This window comes from Primulina huaijiensis, chromosome 8, assembly GCF_012295235.1.
Source record: "Primulina huaijiensis isolate GDHJ02 chromosome 8, ASM1229523v2, whole genome shotgun sequence".
Classification (NCBI taxonomy): Eukaryota; Viridiplantae; Streptophyta; class Magnoliopsida; order Lamiales; family Gesneriaceae; genus Primulina; species Primulina huaijiensis.
The window spans coordinates 21,071,193-21,095,941 of NC_133313.1; the positions used below are offsets into that span (position 1 = coordinate 21,071,193).

Sequence of the window (24,749 nt, forward strand, 5' to 3'; positions counted from 1 at the left end):
TTTTTTTTAAAAAAAAAAAAATTGATACGACTCACATATCTATTGAATATACAATTTCATCGTCAGAGCTCACCATCAAAGGTTTTCATCGTATAAAATTATATATATATATATATTATGAAAAAAACAATTAAATTCAATTTATTAATTAATTGGATAGCCAGCCAGCTTGCAATCAGCATGTGGATTCAATGAAAGTGGTATACTATTCATGCTAGTGACAAATAGTCAAACAGCAAATTTAAAGAAAATGGAATCATCGCCAAAATTAAGTGGGCACAGATTTTGTGAACGGAAAATGAGGGTTTAAAATTTGAACTTTTGGCCAAACCTATCATTAGAATATCAACTCGGGCCAGTCTTTTTTTTTTTTTTTTTTTTCCTTAGTGAATGAAACAAGATGTGTTACGAAGAGAATAATATAATAAATTATCGATACTTTTAGAAAGACCTAAAAGGTATTTTTTTTTTTAAAAAAAAAATGCTAAATGCTTCTTGTCTTTGGCACTTGAAAGAATATACCTAAATGCGATTTTTATTTTGGATTTCGTGGTTTCTGTCGATATCAAAATAAAAAAAATCCAAATTACTGAATAGAAATAAGACAAAAACTTGTGTGATACGGTCTCACAGGTCGTATTTTGTGAGACATATCTCTTATTTGAATCATTCATAAAAAATTATTATTTTTTTATTGTGAATATCAGTAAGGTTGACCCGTCTCACAGATAAAGATTCGTGAGACCGTCTCACAAAACACGTACCCTAGAAATAAAACGTTAACAAATTATAAAACTTCTAAAATTTCAATTTTCACAGTGCAAAAGTAAGGGACAATAAAAAATATACGACTCATTTTAAATTTAATTAAATAAAAGGGATTTTGACTTTTTTAAATCGAAAAAAGGGAGTTGACTGTTGTTAGTTATGTGAGTTAATTTATTAGGTCATTAATTAGTTAGTTAGATTTTACTTTTTTTAAAAATATTTTTTTTTAATTGATATGTCCCTCCCCGATTTGATTTTCATTTATTCCCGTTATTTCTGTGTTCTTCACGACACAATAATCAAAAATCATTTGAAATTTTGAAGATTTGTAGAGAAGTTAGTATATACTCGAATGCTCTGTATTGCTATATTTGTTTCAGTTTAGTTCTGATTTTTTTTTTTGAATTTTTGTGAGTGGAATTAGTGTGAACGTGTTTATTATTGTGTGGGTCGAGAAGGTGGATGGAGTGTGAGTCGAGTATGATCGTATGTGCTAGGTCTGGATAGTGGAGTGTGAGTAGAGAGTTCTAGTTCTGGCTATTGTCTCGAGTGGGTCCAGGTGTCTCGACCCACTGTGGGTCGAGGTGCAGCTGTGGGTCGAGGTGTGCTCACAGGTTGTTGCTGTGAGTCGAGGTGTGCATGCTATATTTCTGACGAGTCATAACCCTTGACTCAGTTTTGATTCAAATTGTTATAATACTTAACACATAAAATTAAATTACCAAATTGAGTGTACTACACCAAATATTCTATCTCTTTCTCATTTAAAAATGATACAATCTTCTTACAGATTTCAACGTTTTTTGATCCTAAAGTTAACTTGCATTCAAAAANTCACGACCCACTTTGGGTCGTGAAGCACAAGACTCAGGGTCGTGACTTCACGACCCACCCGGGGTCGTGACGTGAAGATTTCACGACCCTTTCACGATTTATGGGTCGTGACACAACCTATTAATTTTAAATTTTTATAATAAATAACTTTTGTTTTGTTTTAAATTTATACAACTAATAATCNGAACTGAGGCTCGAGTTCGAAATCGATTCGAACTTTTTAAATACTAAATCGAATAATTCGAATCAATATATCTATATATATACTTAATAATATTTTATTTATTTTTTAAATATAATGCTAAGGTTCGCGAACAATCGAACTGTAAGGCCCGAGATTATATCATTTTAATCCGAGATTATTTAATTTACGAATTTTGGAATGATGAATTAGATTCCACGGTTTTTGTAATTAATTAGGATTGAAATTGAATTAAAAAGATTGAGCGGGGACCAAATTGCAAATAGTGAATATTTCAGGGGCTAAAGTGCAGTTAAGACTTGAGTGTGACACTTGTCACATCATGCATGCTAATATATATAGATATTCACTTTCCTTCAGCAAGAACCGAGCCCAATTCTCCGAGAAATCCCTTCAACTTTAGTTTGTTGTGATTTGTGATTTCGTGTGATCCGTATATCAGAAATTAAATCCGGACACAGTACCGTACTCATCTCGTCGACAGCTACAACTGGACGTAAGTTTTACTGAGTTCTGTTATCATTTGAAAATATGATGTTGTAGGAATTTGATATGATCTATATATGGTGTTCTGGATATGTTAGACATCGTAGAATTGAAGTCAGATCGAAGAACAAACTGATTATGAAATTGTTATGATTTTCTGATTATACCGATTGAAAATGGGACAAATTTGAATTATGGATTGATTATGGATTATATCAGATATGGGTTATGATTTATAATTAATATCTGGTAGTCTTGTATTGACGGGAATATTGAGACTGTGGCGTTATGCCGTTGATTTGAATTGAATTCAGATTGATCAGATTCAGTATTGACTTGAGAATGGAATGTTGATATTATTATTCTCGATATGTCATTTCAGATTTACAGAGACAGTCCTGAATTCAGAACTTCTATTCTTCAGACCGAGACTACAAAAAGAAAGGTATAAGTCAATGTCGAACCCGGGAGAATGACTCGAGTTAAATATAACTTGAGTTTCCCTAAACCACATACTTATTGTTATTATATGCATTGATTTGAATTGATATGCTTGTTTTATTGATGTATAGAAAGCGTGATTAGACGATTGGTCTTGTGACAGAGGTGTCAGACTGTGATAGAGTAGTCACTGGCCCATTGTACATTGTCACAGAGGAGTTATTGGCGGAGGTGCCAAAGTCTTTGACGGATAGGTCAAGACACTGGATGTTTGGTTTATATCGATGTTTGATTAGGAGCTGATTTACTTCTATTACTGAGATTCGATATAGTATGCCAACGTCTGGAAACCGGGATCCCTAGACTAGGAATGAGTCTAGTCTGAGCTGTGAAGTCACGAGTTATTTACAGTTTTATATCGATTCATGTTTTCAGATTTAATACAAATTGTTGATATTTGTTTCATGCTTTTATATCGATTATATGATTGCATGTTTTGTTGATTTATACTGGGATGTATTTCTCACCGGAATTATCCGGCTGTTGTCGTGTTTGTATTTGTGCATGACAACAGGTAGGACAGGATCAGGGTCAAGGAGATGAAGAGAGATCGTGATTAGAGTGGAGACTACGGACTTCGATGTAAATAGGGTTTGAACACCTGATAATTAGTTGTTGAACATTAAATTTAGATGAATGTATATTGTACAAGACTTGTACTTTTATACTGATATGTATATTAGATTAATTCCATTACGTTCCGCGCTATATTTTAAAAAAAAATTTACACCCAGATTAATTACATTGATCCAATTATCCCAATGACGAATAAGAAGATGATTAGCGTCCGGGTCCCCACACGAACAATAATAATTTTAGCTCGAATTTGATTCGAAAAATATTCGAACATGTTCGAGTTCGGCTCGAATTCGAACCAAATATTATTCGAACCGGCTCGAAAAGTTCGTGAACGTGTTCGGTTCGTTTACACCCCTAGTCGTGAAGCACAATGCTTCATTGCATGTGCTTCACAATGAAGCACTGTGTGGGTCGTGAAGCACAACTACAAGACCCACGATCCATGGGTCGTGAAGCCAAGGATCGTGTCACGACCAGGGTGAAGTACTTCATCTTGGGTCGTGAACACTGACGAGACTCAATAAATTTGATATCTCAAAATAAATTTTTTTCAATACATAGTTTTATTTTTGGCTTTGTTGCAGAAGAATAATTTATAGATTCGTGATTAATTGTTAGCCAAAAAATGAGAGGATAGAAGGTTGAGAGGAAAAAGATTTTTTGTGAAGATAAGAAATGAAATGAGATCTAGGATTGAGTCGAGAAAGATGGAAAAATTGAGTCGAATAAATTTTTTTATTTAATTAAATTATAAATTTTATTATATATAAAATTAAAACACTAATGAAAAAAATTAGTTTTTAAACAAAAGATAAAAAATAAATTACATTCACTCTCTTTTCCTTAATAAACTCTTCCCTGACTCTATTTTTCCTCATTTTCCCGCTAAAGTAATACAGGAATCGCGTTTGCGAGTCTGGTCAATAGTGTGGGAAACGATTTATGGGGGTTTTGAAAAACGAAAGGCAAAGGAGAGCAAATAGCAAATCGGAGAAAAATGGGGAGCGAAGAGGAGATTACAGTGAAGGAGCCTTTGGACCTCATTCGTCTCAGTCTCGACGAGCGCATATACGTCAAACTTCGCCACGATCGCGAGCTTCGTGGCAAGCTTCATGTTTGTGCTCTTCGCTTTTACTATATGTATGCTGCAATTTTACGTGGATTGGTGTGCTTATTATCCTTTTTTGGAGTTCATTGGTTCGAAATAAGAAATTTTTGTTCTAATTTATAGCTGGATATTTGCTTCATCCTTTGGATATGAGGGGATTAGGGGAAATTTGCGAGACTAGATGTGCAGTTGATGGGTTTCTGTTGAACCTTTCTGTTAGGTCATGTATTATGTTGATTTTATTATTAGAATTTTGGCCCGAGTTTTCTTTTCGCATCAATTTTTATGCTGTTAAAGATACACTATCCTTTAATATTATTTTTGGGCTTAACTTGACGGGATTAACGATTTTCGCAAAATTTCAAGGATTAATTTGCAAGGGATTTAGGTCAAAATGAAATTTTTGGCTGAACTTCAGCTTGTGTATTCGTAGTTTTTCTGTAATGGTTTCTCTCTTGCGAACTCCGGGGCAGACGAATATGTATGGGCCAAAAAGGAAAAAAAAAGACTTCTAGAAACAACCACATTTTGCAGCACATATATGCATCTTCCGGATGAGAGAAGGCGGTCCAGAGTGATACCCGGACAGCAGAGCCTCTTTTATGTTCGAGCAATGGGGAGCTTTATTCTCGAGTCCTAGCCATGACCTCATGAGCAACAAAAGCATGACGTTGAGAAGATCAGATGTTAAAACTAGGAGTAGCCAATGTCGTATGTTTGTTTCTAGTCTGACTTTGCTAGTGATGCAAAACTTGGTTGTTGAACGGTTGGTTTCAGTCTTTCAGATTAACTTTTGTTTTGTTATGAAGAAGTAACTTAATATAGTTAAAAAACCATGGCATATACCGGTCTTGTGGCCCAAGTATGAGTACCTCTTCAATGATCCTGGCATGAGTATCTGGTGTAGTTAAATATCTATGTAGCAATCTTTCTTAGTTTTGGTTTTATTCCTCCATTTCTTTTAACAATTTAACATGGATTTCATGTTTTGTACTTTAAGCATACTTGAAAAAGTTCTTACTTACTCAATTGTGATGAAAATTTGGCAGGCCTATGATCAGCATTTAAATATGATTCTGGGAGATGTTGAAAAGATTGTTACTACTGTGGAGATCGATGATGAAACATACGAGGAAATTGTGAGGGTAAGCAATGATGACTTGCTTTTTTGACTCTTTTTGTTTTCAGTTTTTTTTTATAGTCAGCGTATGAAGAAATCGGCCACTGCATACTAAGCATGCGTTGTCTTGGATAATAGTTTCAGTAGCCTGTGATTAATTTTCGTCCGGGACATTTTGATTTGTCCAGAAAACATAAATTTAGAAATTCTATTGTACCTCACTCTGGATCAGTTAATATTAACTTTTTCGTATTGTTGACTGCCCTCAAAGGAAAAGTATAGTCGAATCAAGTATCACATTTGTTCACTTAATATATTTGGAAGGATGAAATTAAGGTTTAAAAGTTAATGGAACCAATTAGGCCAAAAACATGGTAATTTAGTTTTCGATTTCGTTCTTGTCTCGTACGTGGCTCCACATGTTATTCGGAAGGTTTAATGATGTGGATTCATCAAACGCGATGCAGTTTATGTTCTAGTTTTGTAAACTGATTTGCTTGTATCTAATTTCAACTTTGATTGTCCTTGCAGACAACCAGGCGTATGGTACCATTTCTATTTGTCAGAGGAGATGGTGTCATTTTGGTTTCACCTCCATTGCGAACAGCCTGATTCAGAGAAGATCAAGTGACTGCATTTTAACGCTTTGAAGGAACAGTTATTTTGTGCAACCTTGGATGTCGACAAATTTCTCATGTACACTATAAAAATTGGTTCAACTTCGTGAGTTGCATAGTGATTTCTGTGTGAGAAATTGCTTAAAATATAATCATCCATGAAATTGAGGTATACATGCATAAACCTCAATTTCTAGAAGTCTTTTTTTTTTTTCTACACGAAAAGTTCGAACGTGCGTTTCCGTTCAATAGGGAAGTGGACTGCTTGATGGCTCGAGTATTAAATTCATTTGCATGATTATTCTGTTTCAATTTTATGAAAAATATTAAAATAAAGTTTTACGTGATCTCGTACGCTCATTAAAAACTAAACCACCGAAAAATAATTTCAAATATATCTTTCAAAATCTTGGACCCAAATTTTCGAAGGTTGTAAACAAAAAAAGGCCAAACATGTAATCCACCAAAATTAATTTTAAATTAAGTCATTTTAGATACCAAATACACTACTATTATCTTATCAAAGCTCAGAACTTAAACGCTCTATCGGATTCGATACGAGGACTTCGGATGAAAGTAAGATCTACTGCAATGAAACGTATTATTTTCAAAATACAAAAGAATGAGCTTCCCGTGTTAAAAACAAGCTAATCCAAATACTTACAAAAATTCGTCTCAAAACACGATACTTATACACAATAATCACTATGCGGAAACACACCAACTTATTTTTCCAAAAAGAATATAATACTAAAATACAACAAATCACAAAAAATGGGGAGGATTAGTAAAAAACTCATCTACGCCTTTGCCTGGAGAAACTGGGGGAATTAAAAGACTGCGTGCCTCTAAAATTTCTGCTGGGTGAATCCATTGACCCTCTAAAAGAGGCGTACGCTGCTTTTGCTGATTCTGGGACCGAGTTTAATGGAAGTGCCTCCACAAAGCATGCTGTGTTAATTCTTGTCCTTTCAAGTTCAGCTTGAAGTAGCTCTGAGCTGTACTGCTGGGCAAGAGTCTGAGTGGACAAAAAATGTCAAAAAATTTCAAGTGAAAATTCTTCCATGCACTCTGAATATCCTATAAACATGATTATCACCATCGCTCCAGGGGTTTGGATGACCTCTCCAATAAGGGAAATATTTTGTACACTCAATATGGACTTAGTCCACGTCAAGTTGTCTATGATTACCTAGTCTAATGTAACTTTATTTTGGGGTGATCGAGGAATGAGTGGAGGAAAAGAATTAATATATTTTTGGAGTTGAAGTTACACAAGAATATTGGAAAATGGTTTTAAATGGGGCACTGACACTCCTGGTTGTTACTCCTGTATCATAATACAAATGCTTGAATGAACTTGGACATGTTATAGAAATAGATAAGAAAATCTCACAATCAAGTCATCTGGTGATATAGACGACCCCGACTGTCTTTCATCTGAAAGCATGACATCATCGCTCCCACGTGTAGGCCGGCGCTGATGGCTCGGAGTATCTATTGACTCTTGTGCGGTTTCTGTCGCCTTCTCCAATAAAACCCCTTGTAATGACTTGAGAGAGTCCCTTGCATCATGTGTGAAGTAAGGGTTCAACACAGTTTCGAAGTATTCAAGCTGCAAAACAATCAGCCTAACTAGCTGTCTTAGAAACAGATAAATGAACAGAACATCGAACAGCCGTAACCATATCATGAGCATTCAATAATTAATTTCAGCACAAGGCACAGAGTTTTGCCAAATGGGATTGTTACAAAAACTAGTTTTGATCTTACACATAGTTTCAGAATATCATTTTTCACAAATCAACTCCAGCATGAGTTCATTGTAGTAAAGGCATTTGATAAAGCAGACCCAGTAGAACTCTGGAAAAATATAATGAACACTGGCTCTTTAAAAAAAAGAAAGTTGAAACAATAAGACTTGCCTCAAGCATGAGTTGACAAAATCCATTTGTGTCTAATGCCCTGAGATCTTTGGATTTGTTTTCATTAAAAAGACCAAGGAATATGTCAATCAGGCCTTCGACGAGAATACCAAGAGTTTTATCCAACAAAGGCTTACAGCCTGCAAAAACCTGCATGTAGAATAGACTTGTTTATTTAAAAGTTTAAAAAGTAAAATCTACATAAAGAGTTGGAACTTTATTCTTACAGAAGAAAATTAAATGGAGTTGATGCATATATGCATTTAATAAAATAAATTGGAAAAATGAAATCTGATACAATGCCACAATGATAAGATTTGGAGAAGTCTTTTCTCGTCAGGAGATTCTATGCATGAGGTGGGATAAGTACCTCAGCATGCACGGATACTAAAGTATGGAGTAGCTCAACAGTTGCATCTCGAACTCCCTGCAACACAATTTTTTTAATCATTGAAAATACAGCCAACTACAGTACAAAGTTCTGCAGTAAATGAATAACAGGAAAATTGATCCTCACTTTAACGGCAGGTGCTGCTGCCCATTGAACTCCAGCATCCAACAAGTAATTTACAGCAGCTGCTCTAATCAAAGTCGTCTGTGACAATGATCACGTAAGCAATAAAGAAATAAATTACACCTGAGTAAAGAGAAATTTCAACCCAACTCTAAAAGTCACATGTTAAAATTGCATAAAGTGAAATGCAGAATTTCAAACCCAACCTCAAAACCTAAGTTTCAGGTTTACCAAGCTAAATCAAAGTCAGATTAGAAAACACTGTATTTTTGGTAAAAAAAAACAAATAATAACCACCACAGAAAATCCTGAATTCGCCGACATCAATATATGAAACAGTTACTAACTTTTGTGGGAAAATTTCTATATCAGAAAACCAATAAGATTTTTCATGAACATCAATGTGAATCAATGAAGAAAATATATCTAAGATCAACTAAAAAGAAGCTATTACCATACCTTTGCAAGAGTGTATTGTGCAAGGACCTTCTCCTCAAGGCCAGAGAAAGACATAACCAAATCTTGCATGTCCCTTTCTTCTTCAACTTTGGCCCTGGATTGGCAAACAAAACAAGCAATTGCAACATCAACATCCAGAACACACAAAATTTTTTTTGCTCAAGACAGACTCATTCCAAAATCAAGATCAGTTAACCCTAGTATTGTGTGGAATCATGGAATTATCTTCTTAAAATGGCGGAATTTGGATTCAGGAAAGATTATAAGACTATTATGGCTTCTCATTTGTGAAATCCTTTTTTTCACATCGAAACTTCGTCAGTGGAAAAATGCCCATAGCATAAGTGGTAGAAGTACTCGGAATTTGAGTCACGTCTATTGGGAGAAGAACATTTATTCAATGAGTCAATGGTAACTATGGATTTGTTTCTACAAAACATAGGGAAACTTCATAACGAAGCAAAAGTAGCCCTTAATGGTTTCCAAAGAAGAAAAAAATGCTTCACTAAATACAAGGGATATCTGTACTTCAAAGATAGACATAACGTAACATGTTCAACACACATTAAACATGACTCTCTGCCTACCTTGACTGCAGCCAAATATGCTTGTATTTTCCACACAACTCACGGGTAAGTTCATCTTTGCAGTATCCAATATTGCTCAGGACCATTAGCAGCTGTTGATGTGGATCAACAATACTTCCTGGTAGAGGTTCCGATGATTTTTCCACCGGTTCATAAGAATATCCATTTTGGAAGCGTGGACTTTCAATGTTTGACCTATTCTGTGTAAGCCCAGACCCAATGCGCTCCAAGTGACCTGGTTAATTAGTCACCAATAGATAATTGTTAGAACCACAATCTCTTACTCCTTTCGCTTACGGTGCAATATCAGAAAATAACTGAATAACATAAGAAACAGAAAACGCCCATCATTCAATACCAGCAAAATCCAGCAAACAATTCAAAAAGGCAAGTCTAACTGATTCTTGAATTTCTTGAAGCTGTGCAAAAATATCTTCTGATTTTGTCGATTCACTTTGCAAAGAATGAATCATCCTGATAAAAAAATTGGTCAGCTGACATAGATAACAAACTCCAAACCTACATCCTTGAGAGAGTGTAACTGAAAGACAAATCAATATTTCTAAACTAATGTACATATTTAAGTGCACAACTCATGAAATTTCCATCAAAGAAACTATTATAGGCTGCTACGGCGGATGCCATAAGGTCACATAACAAGCTGCAACTTAACTATAGCTGTCGGCCCAAGTAGAAACTGTTGAAACTATGCTCACACAACCACCATAAAAGTCATGCCCAAGCAGTCCCTGTGATGTGAGGTGTATATTTTTATGCTCAGACCCGTTTTCTAGTGCTTTTTTTGTACAATCTATGAACCTAGCTAAAATTTAGGAACTCACACGTTGATCTGATCCATTGCTGGGATCATGATTGTACGGAATGTTAGAGGTAAAGACGAGATCGAATATGGTGACTTGTTTCTTTCTAAAATAGAAACTGGGACCCAAGATTCATCTTTTGATATCTCTTCCGTAGAAGTTCGCATCCATGAACAAATCCTCGTCACAAAAATTTTAGAGATCTCAAACTCGAGTGTTCTCAATACTGTCACTGAAACCATGAAAAAATGCATTCAAAACATACATAAAGGAAAAAAAAATCAACTCCCAAAACATTTTCTTCTATTCAGCCTCTAAAATGTACCAGCAACGGGAGGTGCTGAATCTTTTGCTTCGAAGACTTGGCTTGCTCTGGAAATCTCCTTCATGGCATCACTCATATAAGGACCGAGCATAGTGGATTCTTCAAGATCACGAAATGTTCCATGAACCTATGCAAGAAACTTTCATGAATCACCAATGTTGGCGGTAACTGAGACTCTGAGTAGAACATCTTGAAGCATTAAACTATTTACAAAAGCCGATCATAATTGCAATTATTCTAAGCTATCCCAGACTTTCGACAAATTTGTCAATGCATATTTTCAGACCTACCCAGTTACATAAGAAAAAATCAGTTTCCATGTTATGCTAGAAATAGAGAGTCTAGTCCGGTTGCATATGGATCAAACTTACAGTGTTCAGCAGGATAAAAATATAGGGTTTGGATTTGGAAATCCATGAATACAAGATCCTAGTTTCATTATAGTGTTTGGAGGAAAATTAAATACAAACTAGAAAGAGGTATATTGGGAAAAGACCTAGCTCCTAGTCATCCCAAAATGGACACTGCTCTCAAATGCCATTTCTGAATTTATAATCCTCAGTCTATTTTCGAAGTATTCATGTACAAGAAATGCCACTTACCTTAGATTCATATGCTGATAGGGTATTACGTATCATCCCAGAAACTTCATCAAGGGAATCTCCCACTTTATCCTCAGCTTTAATCAAAGAATTATTCATAGCTGCATCAGCTGCTACTTGGGAAGACTGCCGAAAGAAATATGTTAATATTCCAAAAAAGAACATTCAGAAAGACAATACCAGTGATATGAAATCTCAAAGATCACTACAAATTGAGAAATGAAAAGAATTCCAAAAGCCCGAGAAAAGAAATACAATCATAACATTTGGCACAACAAAATATCAAATTCCCCATAAAGGGGACAACAAGAACCTGTAACTGTAAATAAAAGCTCAAAATAAGTACATAAAGTTGTAAAACAACCAAGTTTCTGAAGAGGGCCTACAAAAAGCCATAACTAAAGGTTATTAATTCAAATTTCAATCATCATCTTCAGCTTTCCAGAGTCCCGAAATCATTTTGGAGGGACATTAATAAAAAATTCTTGCTAAAATAGAATGTTCTTATGACTCAAACGTTCAGGCATACTAATGGACCAGTTCTAAGAAATTTTTTCCCTCCCTATCATCCAGGGTCTAATCGAGTGGTTATTTTCTTTTATGGAGATCCAAGCAGCTGTTCTGGATTTAACCCTAAATATAAGAATGTTCCATTGTTGTACATACTGTATCAGGTATTTTAAATACAACGAAAGTACAGCTGGATTCGCAAACAATACCACAATGAGAAGAGTAACATCCAGTAGAAAGTTCATTAAAATGTCCACATTCAGAACCCAAACTCAGGTAGTCATATATCGTGTAAAATGACAGGCATAAACTTTATTGTGAAAATCTATTGAGGTTTTTATAGACGTTCCATTTCTTTTGTCCCAAAACAAAAACAAAATGAAAAGGTAGATCTTAACTTCACCTTTATCATTACATCTTCACATAAGAATACAAATTGAAATTAACACACACCGTTTTCTCTTTATTCTCTAACTATTTAAACTTCTGAATTTGATTCAAGGCAAATAAGAAAAATAAAAGTTGAATCTCACTTCCAACATAAAATTGATGTCATGAGATCTTGAACGAATGATCATTTTTCTTCAAAAGTACACATTTATTTTGCTTCTCTATCTTTATCAAATGTTGAATTTATAAATAGTACAGACCAAATAATCTGTCAAAAAGCCCATTATTTAGCTGCATCAATCCTTTTCATTAAGAGCCATTTGTAATTAAGTTTCTCAAACTTAAACGCAAATTAGCCAGATGAAGCTCCAAACAAGGAGCTAAGAACGTGATTATGACAGGGCTAGAGAATTTCTAAGTGTTCCTGCAGATCATTGCTGACTTGAAATGTAAAATGATCACTGATTCACCGCCCAATTACCTAACATTTTCTGAATTTGCCAATGGCGAGGACTATAATTTTATCATGGAAATCAACAAGTCTAATATGATGAGCTTGGCAAATATACCTTGGCAAATTTTCCACTGGAAACAGAAAGTGCCACTTTCCAAAACGCGGGTACATGATGGACAAGTACAGCAGTTAACTGGCCAATATATCTTCCCCTAAGAGCATTGAATTCTTCACCAGTAGTTTCAACCGGATATAGATCTCCAGTTAGATGAGAGTTTACTGAAGCCAGTGTGTAATCCACAGATGACTGCAGTTATACAAGAAGATTTAGAATGATAATTGATTATTAAGTCAACCATCTCGTGAAAAAGCACTAACAGATTGACTTATATCTTGCTGAATTTGCCTCCATTTTGCATCAGACAATGCCTTTTCCCTTATCTCATTCTGAAAGTTTTCCATTCGTGTTTCATGATCCAAAGTACATTTCTCAAGTAAACCTCTAATTCTGCGGTTCTGTCAAAACCAACATCAAGAATTCAGTAATTAATATATCAGTTAATACAGAAGGCTGCTTCGGTTGAACAGAGTTTAGGAACACAGGAAAGCAAGAAGTTCTTGTGACATTGAAAAACTGTAATATGGTCACGAAATGTAAAAATTTTCAAATGAATGGAATCAAGCATCCATCAATTAGATATCATGGGCAGCAAATATGAGATATGAAGTTATAAATCAGTTGAGATGACTGATCATGCTGCAAATTACTTCTCACCTGTATGTTCAAGTAATACTTAATTGGATCTGACTCAGGTTCAAGCTCCAACAGGAGCCTAACAGTATTTTCAAGCTGCATGAAAGGCCAAAAATACTAATTAGCAATTGGACAGGTTAAAAAATAAAATATGAAGGTTACATGCTTTATCCAAATATTTTCTAGTCTCATTTGTTGGTTTCTATGGGATTTAAAAAAGCTGCAGAATGTGGTCTTGAAAACCTTAGTGGGTTACATTCCACCTATAATAACATCCAATCCACAACCACAAGAACTCATTTTGCAACATTCAATTTTGTGTACTGTGATTTAGCATGGCTTGATGAGTATGCGTGTCTCCATTTCATTGGGCTTACCTATTTCCTTTTGATTTGAGCACAAGTTACTGTTGTCATTTTTCTGACTATTTGATAAAAGCAGCTATGAAGAAAGGTCTATCAGAATATTGTTTGATTAACAAAGTTTCCAGGAGCGAAGAAGCAAGATAGTTGACCAACCAATGTAAATTATTCTTGGACAAGAGCAACACCATATACACCATCTGTACCAGTATAACAGAATGATACAGTAAAGTGTAAAATTTGGCACCCAAAATATATCCTTTAGCGTAGATAACACTTCTTACATTTGTTAGGTCGATATTAGGAACTTCCATGGACTTGTAAAGCATGCCTTTGAACTCAAGCATGACCTTTTCAACCTCCTCAAGAACACGTTTCAGAATTCCCACCTGAGAATTGGGAGGGGAAAAGTGCTTGTTTAAATGAGATAATTAAAAGCAACATAAGGCCTTAAATATTTATGTGCAGTTGAACAAATAATTTGAAGAAACATAATAATAATTTCAATCATCAATGCTACTACATCCTTCTCTAGGAAACAATTGAAATGCCCCAATCACAGAAAACACCGTAATCACTAAAACTAAGTTACATTCATGCAATGTCACAATATGATAAGAAACAATTGAGAGAAGAAATAGAACATATAAAAGCCCCGACAGCAGCATAAATCAGTCAAGCAAAATATAGACGTCGTATTTAACGTGAAATGAAAGTAAAATTAGCATTGAACAGTACCAGGCTTTGACCTGGGAAAAAAATTCAGCGTAGTATTCACATGAACAACTTTCATTTTTGGGAATTTAACGTTAAAGTTTGCAACAAAATGATATGCGTCGAGGAGGAAAATGCCTAGGTAGACAAACAAATCCATCATACAAGACTTGAGATGAATCGAGTGGACCCCATAAATACAGAAAATATCAGGCATATAGACAGAATTATCTTAGGTGGGGTTCAAGTGCTTGAATGCAGACAATTTAATGCCTCGTATCGAAGCTAAACATATGAAGAAGATATTGTACATACATTTCCGAGACCTTCAAGAGCATGGTGGGAGGTTTATGTGATTGTGAAATGCCTTCAAAATTTCAACTTAAAAAAGGCTATACATCAATTATTTGACTGGCTATAATATTTCACGAGTATCAGACTATGAACCCAATTATGAGCGTACCAAAGATGAAAATGCCAAAGAGGCTGGTTGGTTACATAATAATTGGTCATGGTCAAATTAAAATGAACATGCTGAGAAAAGGTCAAATGGCAGCAACAGAAAATAATATCAGGATTAGCCGTTTAAGATGAATTGGCAAAGTTCTGACACTGGTGACAGCTGTGAGGTAGAAACAAAATGACTGGGATGTCAAAATTAACTTACCACGAAGGTATCCAGCATGATTTGATTAACTGGAGACGTATAAACTTAAATCACGTAAAACAAAATGGAGACAAGAGATTCATTTTAACAAACACAATCTAGTTGAGATTGACACTTGTTTATGATACTGCTCCACGAGTACCAAGAAATAAAACAGACCAGCAATCAAAATATTGAGGCATTTACAGCTTGTCACTATCTTAAAAGAGATTACTCACAGTCATCTTCTATCTCGGACACCGAATAATCAACAAGAGAAGGATATTCAGCAACAAATAAAAAACCATTGGTAAGTGAACATGGCTCACCATCTGTCGCAGCTTAATCAGTATAACGGATTTTTTTTGAAGGTAGTATGACGGATATTAAGAAAAAGTGTAAGGCAACAAGGGACCATACATGAGAAGGTAGCACAATGGACCTTGCTTTGCGGTACTCTCTTACTGCCAAATCATACTCTCCTTTACTAATGTTGCCTCGGATTGCACTCGGAAGGTTGAATAGCGTTCTAAACCTCTGTAACATTCCCTGGACAGACCTGATCTTCTCTGCTTGGGCCTAGAATAATGTTCGTCGGGTAAAGCAGACGTATTCAGAAATGCATAATGAAGTTGTTGAACTAAAAGGCCTTTATTAATCCATGATCTGGATCCGGATCCGGATCCTACCTACCTGTCTCTCGAATAGAGGCCCAAATGCACGATTAGAAAGCGAACTGACTCCTTGGATACAGTTAAATAAGCGAGTGGTTCCAGAACCTTCGGGGTCGTCTTCTATTCGTTTCAATTTTGACTCAATATCTGTTGTAAAATTACGTCTATTAAAAATTACATGATAAAAAGTGGAAGTGTTATAATCTGACTTATGATGCCAACTGACCATCAATAGTGGTTTTGCAAGAGACAAAGCAATCAAAATTCTCTTTAACCAACTGCTTTTTCTGTTGAGTACGTCCTTTAAGATCATTCTTTAGTGAAAGAGCTCCAGATTCCAAATCTGCTGCACTAGTATCTAGGTGCACTCTTGATAAAAAAAGTTTTGCATCAAACTTCTCCGAGTAATAGTTTAGTTTCTCTGCAAAAGTGATGTAAATAATGTCGCTGCAGCAGTTTAAACTTAACCCGATTTGATTCAAAGGTTGCATATTTGGCATCACAGAACAAAAGTAAATCAAAAACTTTATTTCTACGAAATAAATAATAGTATCCGCACAGTTCATAAAAGTCAAGGTTTAAAAGCACCCATTACCTCTAATAATGAACAACATAATCAATACTAAAGCCACATCACCACCTTTTATTGCAGAATAAAATAAGTAATTTCATAAAAAAAAAAAACCTGTGGCAATATAAAAAATAATTTATACAACTACCAACCTCATGTAGACCCCAGCTTGGCATTCCGGGACCAGCTGTGTCTGTGACCAGCTATTACTTTTGAAATATACAACAAAAAATAATTCATGAATCTAGATGTCTAAATATTACAATCCTTCTCCTGTAGTCTAATACAAAGTTCAACCAAAAAAAAAAACTGAACTTTCAATTCAATGAAAACAAAAATGGACACGTGTCTATGCCCACATGCAAACCCTAACATTTTTCCACCTGCGAAGTTTTGATGGCAAGACGCCAAGACCCACTACATAAATCCTTTTTCAGAATTTATTTGTTGGCATCAGAAAATGTAAAACGCTACTTCATGATAATGAAACAAGTTTATCGAAACTAATATCAAGTTACAGATTTGTTCACACCGGTAGACAAGAGTACGTCCTCGTCAGCATTAAAAGAAATTAACATAAACAGTTGCAAGGAACAAGAAGTAATACCACGAGCATTCGGATCAAGAGGTTCAACGTCGATTGAGGAAGGAACACTTGCTACATTATCACTGATTAACCTAAAGGTTTTATGGTTAATGAGCCTGTCAACATAGAAGCTCGGGTTATAAGTTAATCGATAAGCAGAAAGTTCAGATGAGAAAAATTACCAAATGAGAGTCTTTTACCCCAGTCCTAGAGGATCCACCCATTCCATGCCTCGAGGAAGCGACTGTAAACTGCTTAGTCCTTTTTTACCCGCTGCTGATGGCTTCTTCTCGAACTTTTGAGCCGTGGAAGCAGCTCTTGTATCCCTCATTTCACGAACCCTTCGAGCCAGCTGCGAAAAAATTCCCCTAAATAAATTCCATGAATTTTCCAATTGCAAATAGAAGGCATTTGTGTTATCACTCTTGTCACTCAGATCACCAAAACAAAATCCCAGAAAGGGCAAGCTAGATAAATGAGGAAGGGGATACTTATTTCTGTCCTAAGATATATATGCGCACTGTGTAGAAATACTTGAATTCAGAAAAGGCAAGTGATTTTTTTAGGCAGCAGGTGTGCGGCAGGTCTTACAAGGCAACAGATTTCTTTGGGATCAAATGGGCACCCTGATTATATCAATCGATCCATCTTCATCTCAATTATGAAAAACCATGTTAAATAAAACAGATTAAGAAGGCGCGCGTCTATTGTGGAACACAAATTGTAGATATCAAAACCCCATACTTCTAGCCAAGTTCGTAAAGTGGTCTTATGGAACCCTGGCTTTCATTAACTGTGGAGGTCCCCAGGGTCGAGACCCATTAAAAACACCTTCTCCGCTACATGTAATCAAATAAAAAAACCAAAAAAAGTTAATCTAGATCCATGCCATCAGTCATTTGCCCTATCAATTTAAATAATTGACACCCATGAATTGACGTCAAAGTTTTCTCCTGTGCCCTTGTTTGCAGACAAATACTAATCATCCAGCTACTAATATGAGGGTACTCAAAGCAAAAGTTCAAATATCAATGCTTAAAAATGTGCCCTCGTCCGCTGATAGGGCATAAAACATCCACTATACTGTAAAGTACATAAGCTAAGAAACCAGTAGCTTCCACTTCAACTTAAAATTCCAAACCCTAAAAATAAATAGCACAATCATGTCCGGCTATGGAAAGTATTTGTGGAACCTAAATAGGCAACATGACACAAAATTGGAATCCAATTCATTCAGAAATTAAAGCACTCGATCCAATGCAATAAATTAAATAAACACATAACACGAGTACCTCAGCTTCATCAACGCGCTTCCAGCAATTCGGTTCCTCCCCGTCCCACGCTCTATCATCATCTCTCCCACTTCCGGCGCGATTCTTCGGCGCTACATATCCGCGATCATCCTCGTCTCCCGATGAAATGCTCAGCATCTCCACCTCGGAATCATCGTCCTCATCCATCGATGCCCTTCTCTGCTGATTGATCCCCTTCTTCTGCTGCGGCACCGAGTTGCCGGTAACGCCTCCTCGCTTCGCTGAAGGTTGTACGTAGTTGCGTACAGGCTTCGATTGTGACGGTTTTGGGTAATTTTGGTCGCGTTGTGCCTGCTCCTTCAGCGCCCTCTGCAACAGCGCATCCTCGTCCAAATCATCACTTCCGCTCGACATTTGAGCGGACTTCGAACAATATGTATAGATTTAAGGATTGTATGTATATCTGGTAGAAGTATGTGGTAGTGAATATCTGGAATTGGATCTCATAGGAGTCGGGAAAATCGAACAACGTGAAATAGGAGAAGTCGGAGTGTTGCAGATGGCGTGAGCTGTGATCGTGTGTATTGCGGGCAAGGCTTACGTTTTTGTAACTTTTATATATGCGTGCCAGGTGGATTATTTCTAAATTAGTGATAAATTCTATTATATTTTCTTCGTTATTTTATAGAATACTATAAAAGTTTTATTGATTCTTCGAATCCATGTTTTTCTTTTTTCAATATTAAATATTGATCGACAAACTTGTTTTTTACTACATTGAGATGATATGTCTTTTTTAACTTGAACACGACGGTTCAAATTCAAAGCAAGTCGTCTTCTTATTTGAAAAAATTTATTCACCGCACCAATAATAGATGAACTTCTTTTATGCTTGAAGAAATGAAGTTAATATATTGAAAAGTGGTTGTTATTGATGAGAAATATAATTTTCGCATTAAATTTATTTTTTAAGATTAATTTTTCTTGTTTATATGATTTTGAATATTTAATTATGGTTTCGTGTTTCTACGTAATGTGATAATTATGTTAAGATTTTTGTGATATAATATTTTGGTTTAAAAAAAATTTGTTTCTGATAAAACTCTTACTTTTCATATTGTCTAGGTTTCCTTGTTGATAAACTTTAGGGTTATAAATAAAGTGATTCACGCAAAAACACATACATACTCTTGCACATTTGTACGACATAAACTTTAGAGAAATTAATCTACAGACTACAAGGTTGTTGTTGATTGAAGAGTACTGAATCCACGTGTTGCCATGATTGTTGGAGACATTGCAGATAACAACTGTGAAAGAGTTGGCTAAAAATTTGTTTTTATTGCTCCAGTTTTGACATCGTGTTTTGCTTCTTTATATATTATTTTAATGTGGTTCTTTGTTTTAGGAATCATTTGATTTTCTCAACGTGCTGAGAAAATTAGTTTGATTAAAATCACTAGTAATAGTTTTTGTGTAAACTCATTAGTTTTCTAGTGATTAATTTTTGCCTTGAGGCACCGATATTTGTGCAAAATTTATTTCGTTCCATCGTATTTACTTAAAGTTAATTTATGTTACAAGCTTATATATTCCACTGCATGTTGTCTGAGATGTTTTAACATTTCACATAACACTTAGTTCTGATAAACACAAATTTACGGTCACATACGATCTTATTTGTTTTGCTATTAAACAAAATATACCACATACCTTACCGTTATAATTTCATTTTTTAAGATAAATGAATTTAGATGGGAATGGAAAAATAATATCCCAAGTCGGGTTTTTTAATTAAAATAAAATAAACACTCGTATGAAATGATAAGACAGCATCTTAACATTGAAAACTTTGATGCCATGAGTAATGGTTAGTTGTAGGAGTATGCATTGATGTTGAGGATTGAACATGCACATGTCATCAGCACTTTCTAACCTCAAACTTCACAATAATGAATATAGTGATGTAAATGTTACACAATTAAAACATGGGTCGGTCCTAAAATAATCAGCAAACGAACACTTTAGGATAGAAATGAAAATTTGCAGGCATCTTCAACTTTGTCTTTCGGCTGCATACAATGCTATGATCTCCTCAACGTCATCGTAGCTACCGAGGAATATTGGAGAACGCTCGTGTATCTTTTTAGGAACTAAGTCAAGTGCCTGAAATAATACATTGGCATCATCACATTTTTATGTCAGAATGTTTGAAAGAATATAGCTCTCAAAATAAGTTTACCCTTTGTTTCCCTGTGAATGCCTGTCCTCCAGCTTGTTCCATCAAAAATGACATTGGGAAAACTTCGTAGAGAACCCTGTTACATAAAAATAAGAGGCAGATCGATTATTTGATCTAGTTCCATATTCACTCTGCAATGCATTGATAGATAGAAGAATGGACCACTATGTTACCGTAGTAAGTAAACTTGAAGGAGAAAGAGTCAAAACTTTCACACAGGACATCACAAGTTGGTTACCTCAGTTTTCCGTTCGGGCTTTTCTTGTCCGCTGGGTACAGAAAGATGCCTCCATAGAGCAATGTGCGATGTACATCCGCTACCATACTGAAAACAGCAACACATTCATGATCCTGTATTCCTGTTTGTGGATGATTTAGAACCGAAACTTTTGTTTACCTTCCAATGTATCGTAGAGATTTTGCTGGTAAGCCATCTTTAGGGAACTTGCATTTATCCACATACCTTCAAATTACAAATATCATAAATCAGATGATCATCGAATCAAATGGACACTCTGAGTTATTGGATTTGATGCAAACAATGGCGTAGCCAGAACCATTTTAATTCGTTTCTTTTCTAGAAAGAAATTTGAATCTAGAGGGGTCGCTATCGGAACTAAATGTATATTAGTCCACATACTTTGCAGTTGGGCCATCCCAGTTCTTGGCATTTCCTTCATTAACAGAATATATTATTCCTTTCTTTGGGATCTGTCACAAAAAGGTTATCGGCTCGTTAATTAACGAGACAAGTATATTATGCATCAAGAAACTGAAAATGATGAAAAATCCTCACCTTGATATCAGGATGAGTCAATATAAACTCTCCAAGAGATGGATCGAGCGTGAAACCATTGACTCCAGTTCCAGTACTTAAAACAAGCTGATAAAATTAACCGCAGAAATCCAACTGAGAATATTTTGTCAAAATCGTGCAAACTTTCGAAAAATGTAATAACATATACCGTGCAAGAGCTCCCATACATGCAGTAGCCAGCAGCCAACATGTTCTTTCCAGGTTGTAACACATTTTCTATCGTTGGTTCACCGTCATCCTTGATCATGTAAATCCCAAATATCTTCAAAAAAAGGGTACATACCAAGTTGGTTAATACTCAGATGGATTCAGTTATCAATAAAGTCAAGAACTCATACGGTTCCGATGGAAACACCACAGTCGATATTGGACGACCCATCCAGAGGATCGAACACAACACAATACCTGCATTTTTCAGAATAGATAATTAAGTGGAAAAACTTTGTAAACTCTTATGATATTTTGCTATATTAGTTTCAGCTCTTACTTTCCTCTGTGGGATGGTTCTACAAATAGTGCTTCTTCATGCTCTTCTGAGACAAGGATGCACTGAAAGTGGTTGCATATCACTTAATTAGAGCACTTTGGATGGAGTAATTTGGACATACATTGCATTTAATCATATTTATCAACCATTTGAATAATTAATAAGGAGTTTTATGAATGTTAAAAATAAAAGATTTCCAGAAACTTGTGATTTCTTCATAAGAAGAGCACATGCCCACTGCCTATATTTAAAAAATGAGGATTAAATGGAGCAAAATTCCTTCAGTCTAAACACAATTTTGAAATGCAAAACCTTTGGGGACTTACTGTTCTGCCGCTGCTGACCAATGCCTTGATGAAAACTTCATTCGACAGCACATCTAATTTCTTCTGCTCTTCGCCCTTTATTGAACATACACAATAATATAAGATGGCTTACAAAATATAAGAGCTATGTTTTATAATGGTGAGCATATCATCTCTGGCGGCCTACCTATCAAATTGAAATTTGGAAATTTTCGATTAAAACTGAATCAAACACAAATATTGCGCCCGTACATATCATAATTAATCACAAAGCTAAAGAAATTCTCCAAGAACTTGCCTGCACGTTGGTCTCACCTGAGAGCCCTATGAGTTTGGCCAAACCTGCCTACAAAATCACATATATTTGCGAATTAGAAACCTACTAGCAAAAGGCAACCGAAAGTACACAGAGACATATACACGTAAACAAACGTTTGAATAATCTGGACTCATGTTCATACATGCGCTGGTTGTACTCAAATGAAAAGAACACTCACGTAAAACAAACCATTCCAATTAATGGGATTCTATTTTTTCTTAAATTAAGTTGCTAATACATGCACAAATTCATGTTTAGACCAATCACGCTTCCATATCCACGTTTCAGGAAATTATATATGCTCTTTCAGCAGACGGAACACCATCAAATCTCCAGAAAAACCTTCGAGAAAAATTCCATTATCGAACAACTTGAAGATTAAAAAACCAAGCGGAAAAGACCGAAATTGAACCTTGCTAACAGAAGAGCAAACGAACTTGCAGCCAAGAACTATGTGACTGAGCAATATGGTGAAGTCCCCGCGAGACTCCGGATATTTGGATTGCTCGTTCAACACGAACCGAGTAATGGTCATCAAATCTGTCCGCATCGCATCTCCCTCGTGATCCATTTTTCCGGCTTCTGCTGCCACCCCCACCACCACCTTCCTTCATATATTGAACCAATGTTGCTAATTATATAATACTAGTAGTTATTCTAAATAGTAAGTCATTTTTTATTATTTCATATTGGCCCAGGTGGGGTCGCTGACAAACCAGATTAATCGCCTCTCAAATTCGATATTGTCGCTTTCTAACATGTTAGAATTACGAATTTTACATTTCTCTAAACACGACGACTGGTTTTATTTTCACTTTCGTATTTTAATATTATTTAAACCTCATTGTTACCAAATAAAATGGACTGTAAATTTGATTTGATACGTTTATTATCCAATATCCAACCAGTATGTATGTATGTATGTGTAGGTCATGAATTCGAGGAGGTTTGTATTTTTTTAAACATTTAAGTGTACTGTAAACTCATGGACGAATACAATAGTAACACACTGATAGAACTCCAAGTTTGTCAGTCAAGTAAGATAATTTATTGGATTATATGACGTATTATCACTTAAAAATAAATTATTGTTTATGAGAAAAACACGATATGAAATGTAACGACGACAAGTAATTACCATAGAGCAAGAAATAGACTTCTCCGAATGGGGAACAGATTAGGTTGGAGTGGTGTGGAGGTGAGTTGGAGAATGGCGAATCTTGTACACAAATAGTCGATCGGGTGGATGGAGATGGGATGAGGAAGTAGTGGAGGCTAAAATTGCCGGATATATAATCCCATCTCCGCTTATATATAGCAAGTAACGAACTCAAATTTGTTGGATTAACCATCCCTCTTGTCTTTATTCTTCTCCTATTTATTGTTGATACTCGATTCTTTGTTCTTATTCAATGAATAATAATGATGATAATGATATAATTCTTATTCCCCCTTGGATGGCCCCATTTTACTTTGTCTTTGTTTAATGCTTAGTAATTGGAACTCACACGGGTATATATGCATATAATATATATAAGACGCATGCAATTAATAACGAAATATTTTTTAAAAAAGTTTAAAACATGATATCATCGACTTTTTTTTATTATTCACAATGTATATTTCGCATCTGTTTGTGAAATCATTACAATTGGATAGAGATGTCAAAATGAGTTAGGTCTGTCGAGTCCTGACTTCCATATAAAATAGGTAGGCTGGTTTGATGAAATATCAACTCATTTGGAAGCAGGCCAAATGGGTTGAGCCCGCTTGGGTTGCGGGTTGGGACGGGTGGCACACCAAATTAGGGTTTTATTTGTTTAATTAATTTAGGTTTGAATATACGTCTTTATACAACTCAAAGTAAAAACATACACAAGTGAGAACTTTTTCTCTTATATGTGAAGGATCAAATGCTCTTGAAATCATTGATGAAGACAAAGATTGAAAAGATTGAGCAACCAAGATAGGTTGGGCTGGTTGAGAATGGGTTGAAAAATTCTCAACCAACCTAATGTCGGGTTGGCCTACCCAGTCCCGTCTAATAATGGGTTATGGTGGGTTGGCCCCGTTAACCTGTCCGACGGCTCTACTTTGAATAACTTAAATCGCTCAACCCAAAAGCTTTTGCCCAAAAATTTGAACTCGAAAGCTCTATAATTATCTAAATAAATGCAATTATTTTGACGGACTTCCCAAAAATAGACAGTAATTTGA

At 35.5% G+C, this 24,749-nt stretch overlaps 3 protein-coding genes across 4 annotated transcripts; 1 reads left to right on the forward strand and 2 right to left on the reverse strand.

Moving 5' to 3' along the window:
• Positions 1–4,266: 4,266 nt before the first annotated feature.
• LOC140981994 (sm-like protein LSM3A) lies at positions 4,267–6,516 on the forward strand. The gene is made up of 3 exons (XM_073448406.1): positions 4,267–4,484; positions 5,528–5,623; positions 6,130–6,516. The coding sequence occupies exons 1-3, from the start codon at positions 4,368–4,370 to the stop codon at positions 6,208–6,210; spliced, it is 294 nt and encodes a 97-aa protein (XP_073304507.1). The 5' UTR covers positions 4,267–4,367; the 3' UTR covers positions 6,211–6,516.
• Positions 6,517–6,799: 283 nt separating this feature from the next.
• LOC140982519 (exocyst complex component SEC5A-like) lies at positions 6,800–18,957 on the reverse strand. Of its 2 annotated transcripts, none has more exons than XM_073449059.1 (21): positions 18,402–18,955; positions 17,310–17,461; positions 17,131–17,225; positions 16,179–16,373; positions 15,972–16,099; positions 15,699–15,857; positions 14,203–14,307; positions 13,578–13,652; positions 13,181–13,318; positions 12,918–13,109; positions 11,449–11,574; positions 10,847–10,973; positions 10,543–10,753; positions 10,059–10,174; positions 9,701–9,935; positions 9,114–9,207; positions 8,658–8,735; positions 8,511–8,567; positions 8,141–8,290; positions 7,612–7,830; positions 6,800–7,233 (listed from the first exon to the last, which is right to left on the reverse strand). In XM_073449059.1, exons 1-21 carry the CDS (start codon positions 18,774–18,776, stop codon positions 7,012–7,014), a joined length of 3,249 nt encoding a protein of 1,082 aa, XP_073305160.1. In that variant the 5' UTR covers positions 18,777–18,955; the 3' UTR covers positions 6,800–7,011. The 2 variants fall into 2 exon arrangements, with proteins under 2 accessions (XP_073305160.1, XP_073305161.1); XM_073449060.1 differs by lacking the exon at positions 6,800–7,233 and adding an exon at positions 7,989–8,078 and having other exon boundaries at positions 7,691–7,830; positions 18,402–18,957.
• Positions 18,958–20,280: 1,323 nt separating this feature from the next.
• Positions 20,281–23,158, reverse strand: LOC140983036 (fructose-1,6-bisphosphatase, cytosolic). The gene is made up of 12 exons (XM_073449907.1): positions 22,945–23,158; positions 22,512–22,559; positions 22,235–22,309; positions 21,909–21,970; positions 21,760–21,826; positions 21,570–21,683; positions 21,401–21,487; positions 21,245–21,315; positions 21,002–21,067; positions 20,843–20,929; positions 20,605–20,680; positions 20,281–20,528 (listed from the first exon to the last, which is right to left on the reverse strand). Exons 1-12 carry the CDS (start codon positions 23,101–23,103, stop codon positions 20,418–20,420), a joined length of 1,023 nt encoding a protein of 340 aa, XP_073306008.1. The 5' UTR covers positions 23,104–23,158; the 3' UTR covers positions 20,281–20,417.
• Between the last annotated feature and the right edge of the window lie 1,591 nt (positions 23,159–24,749).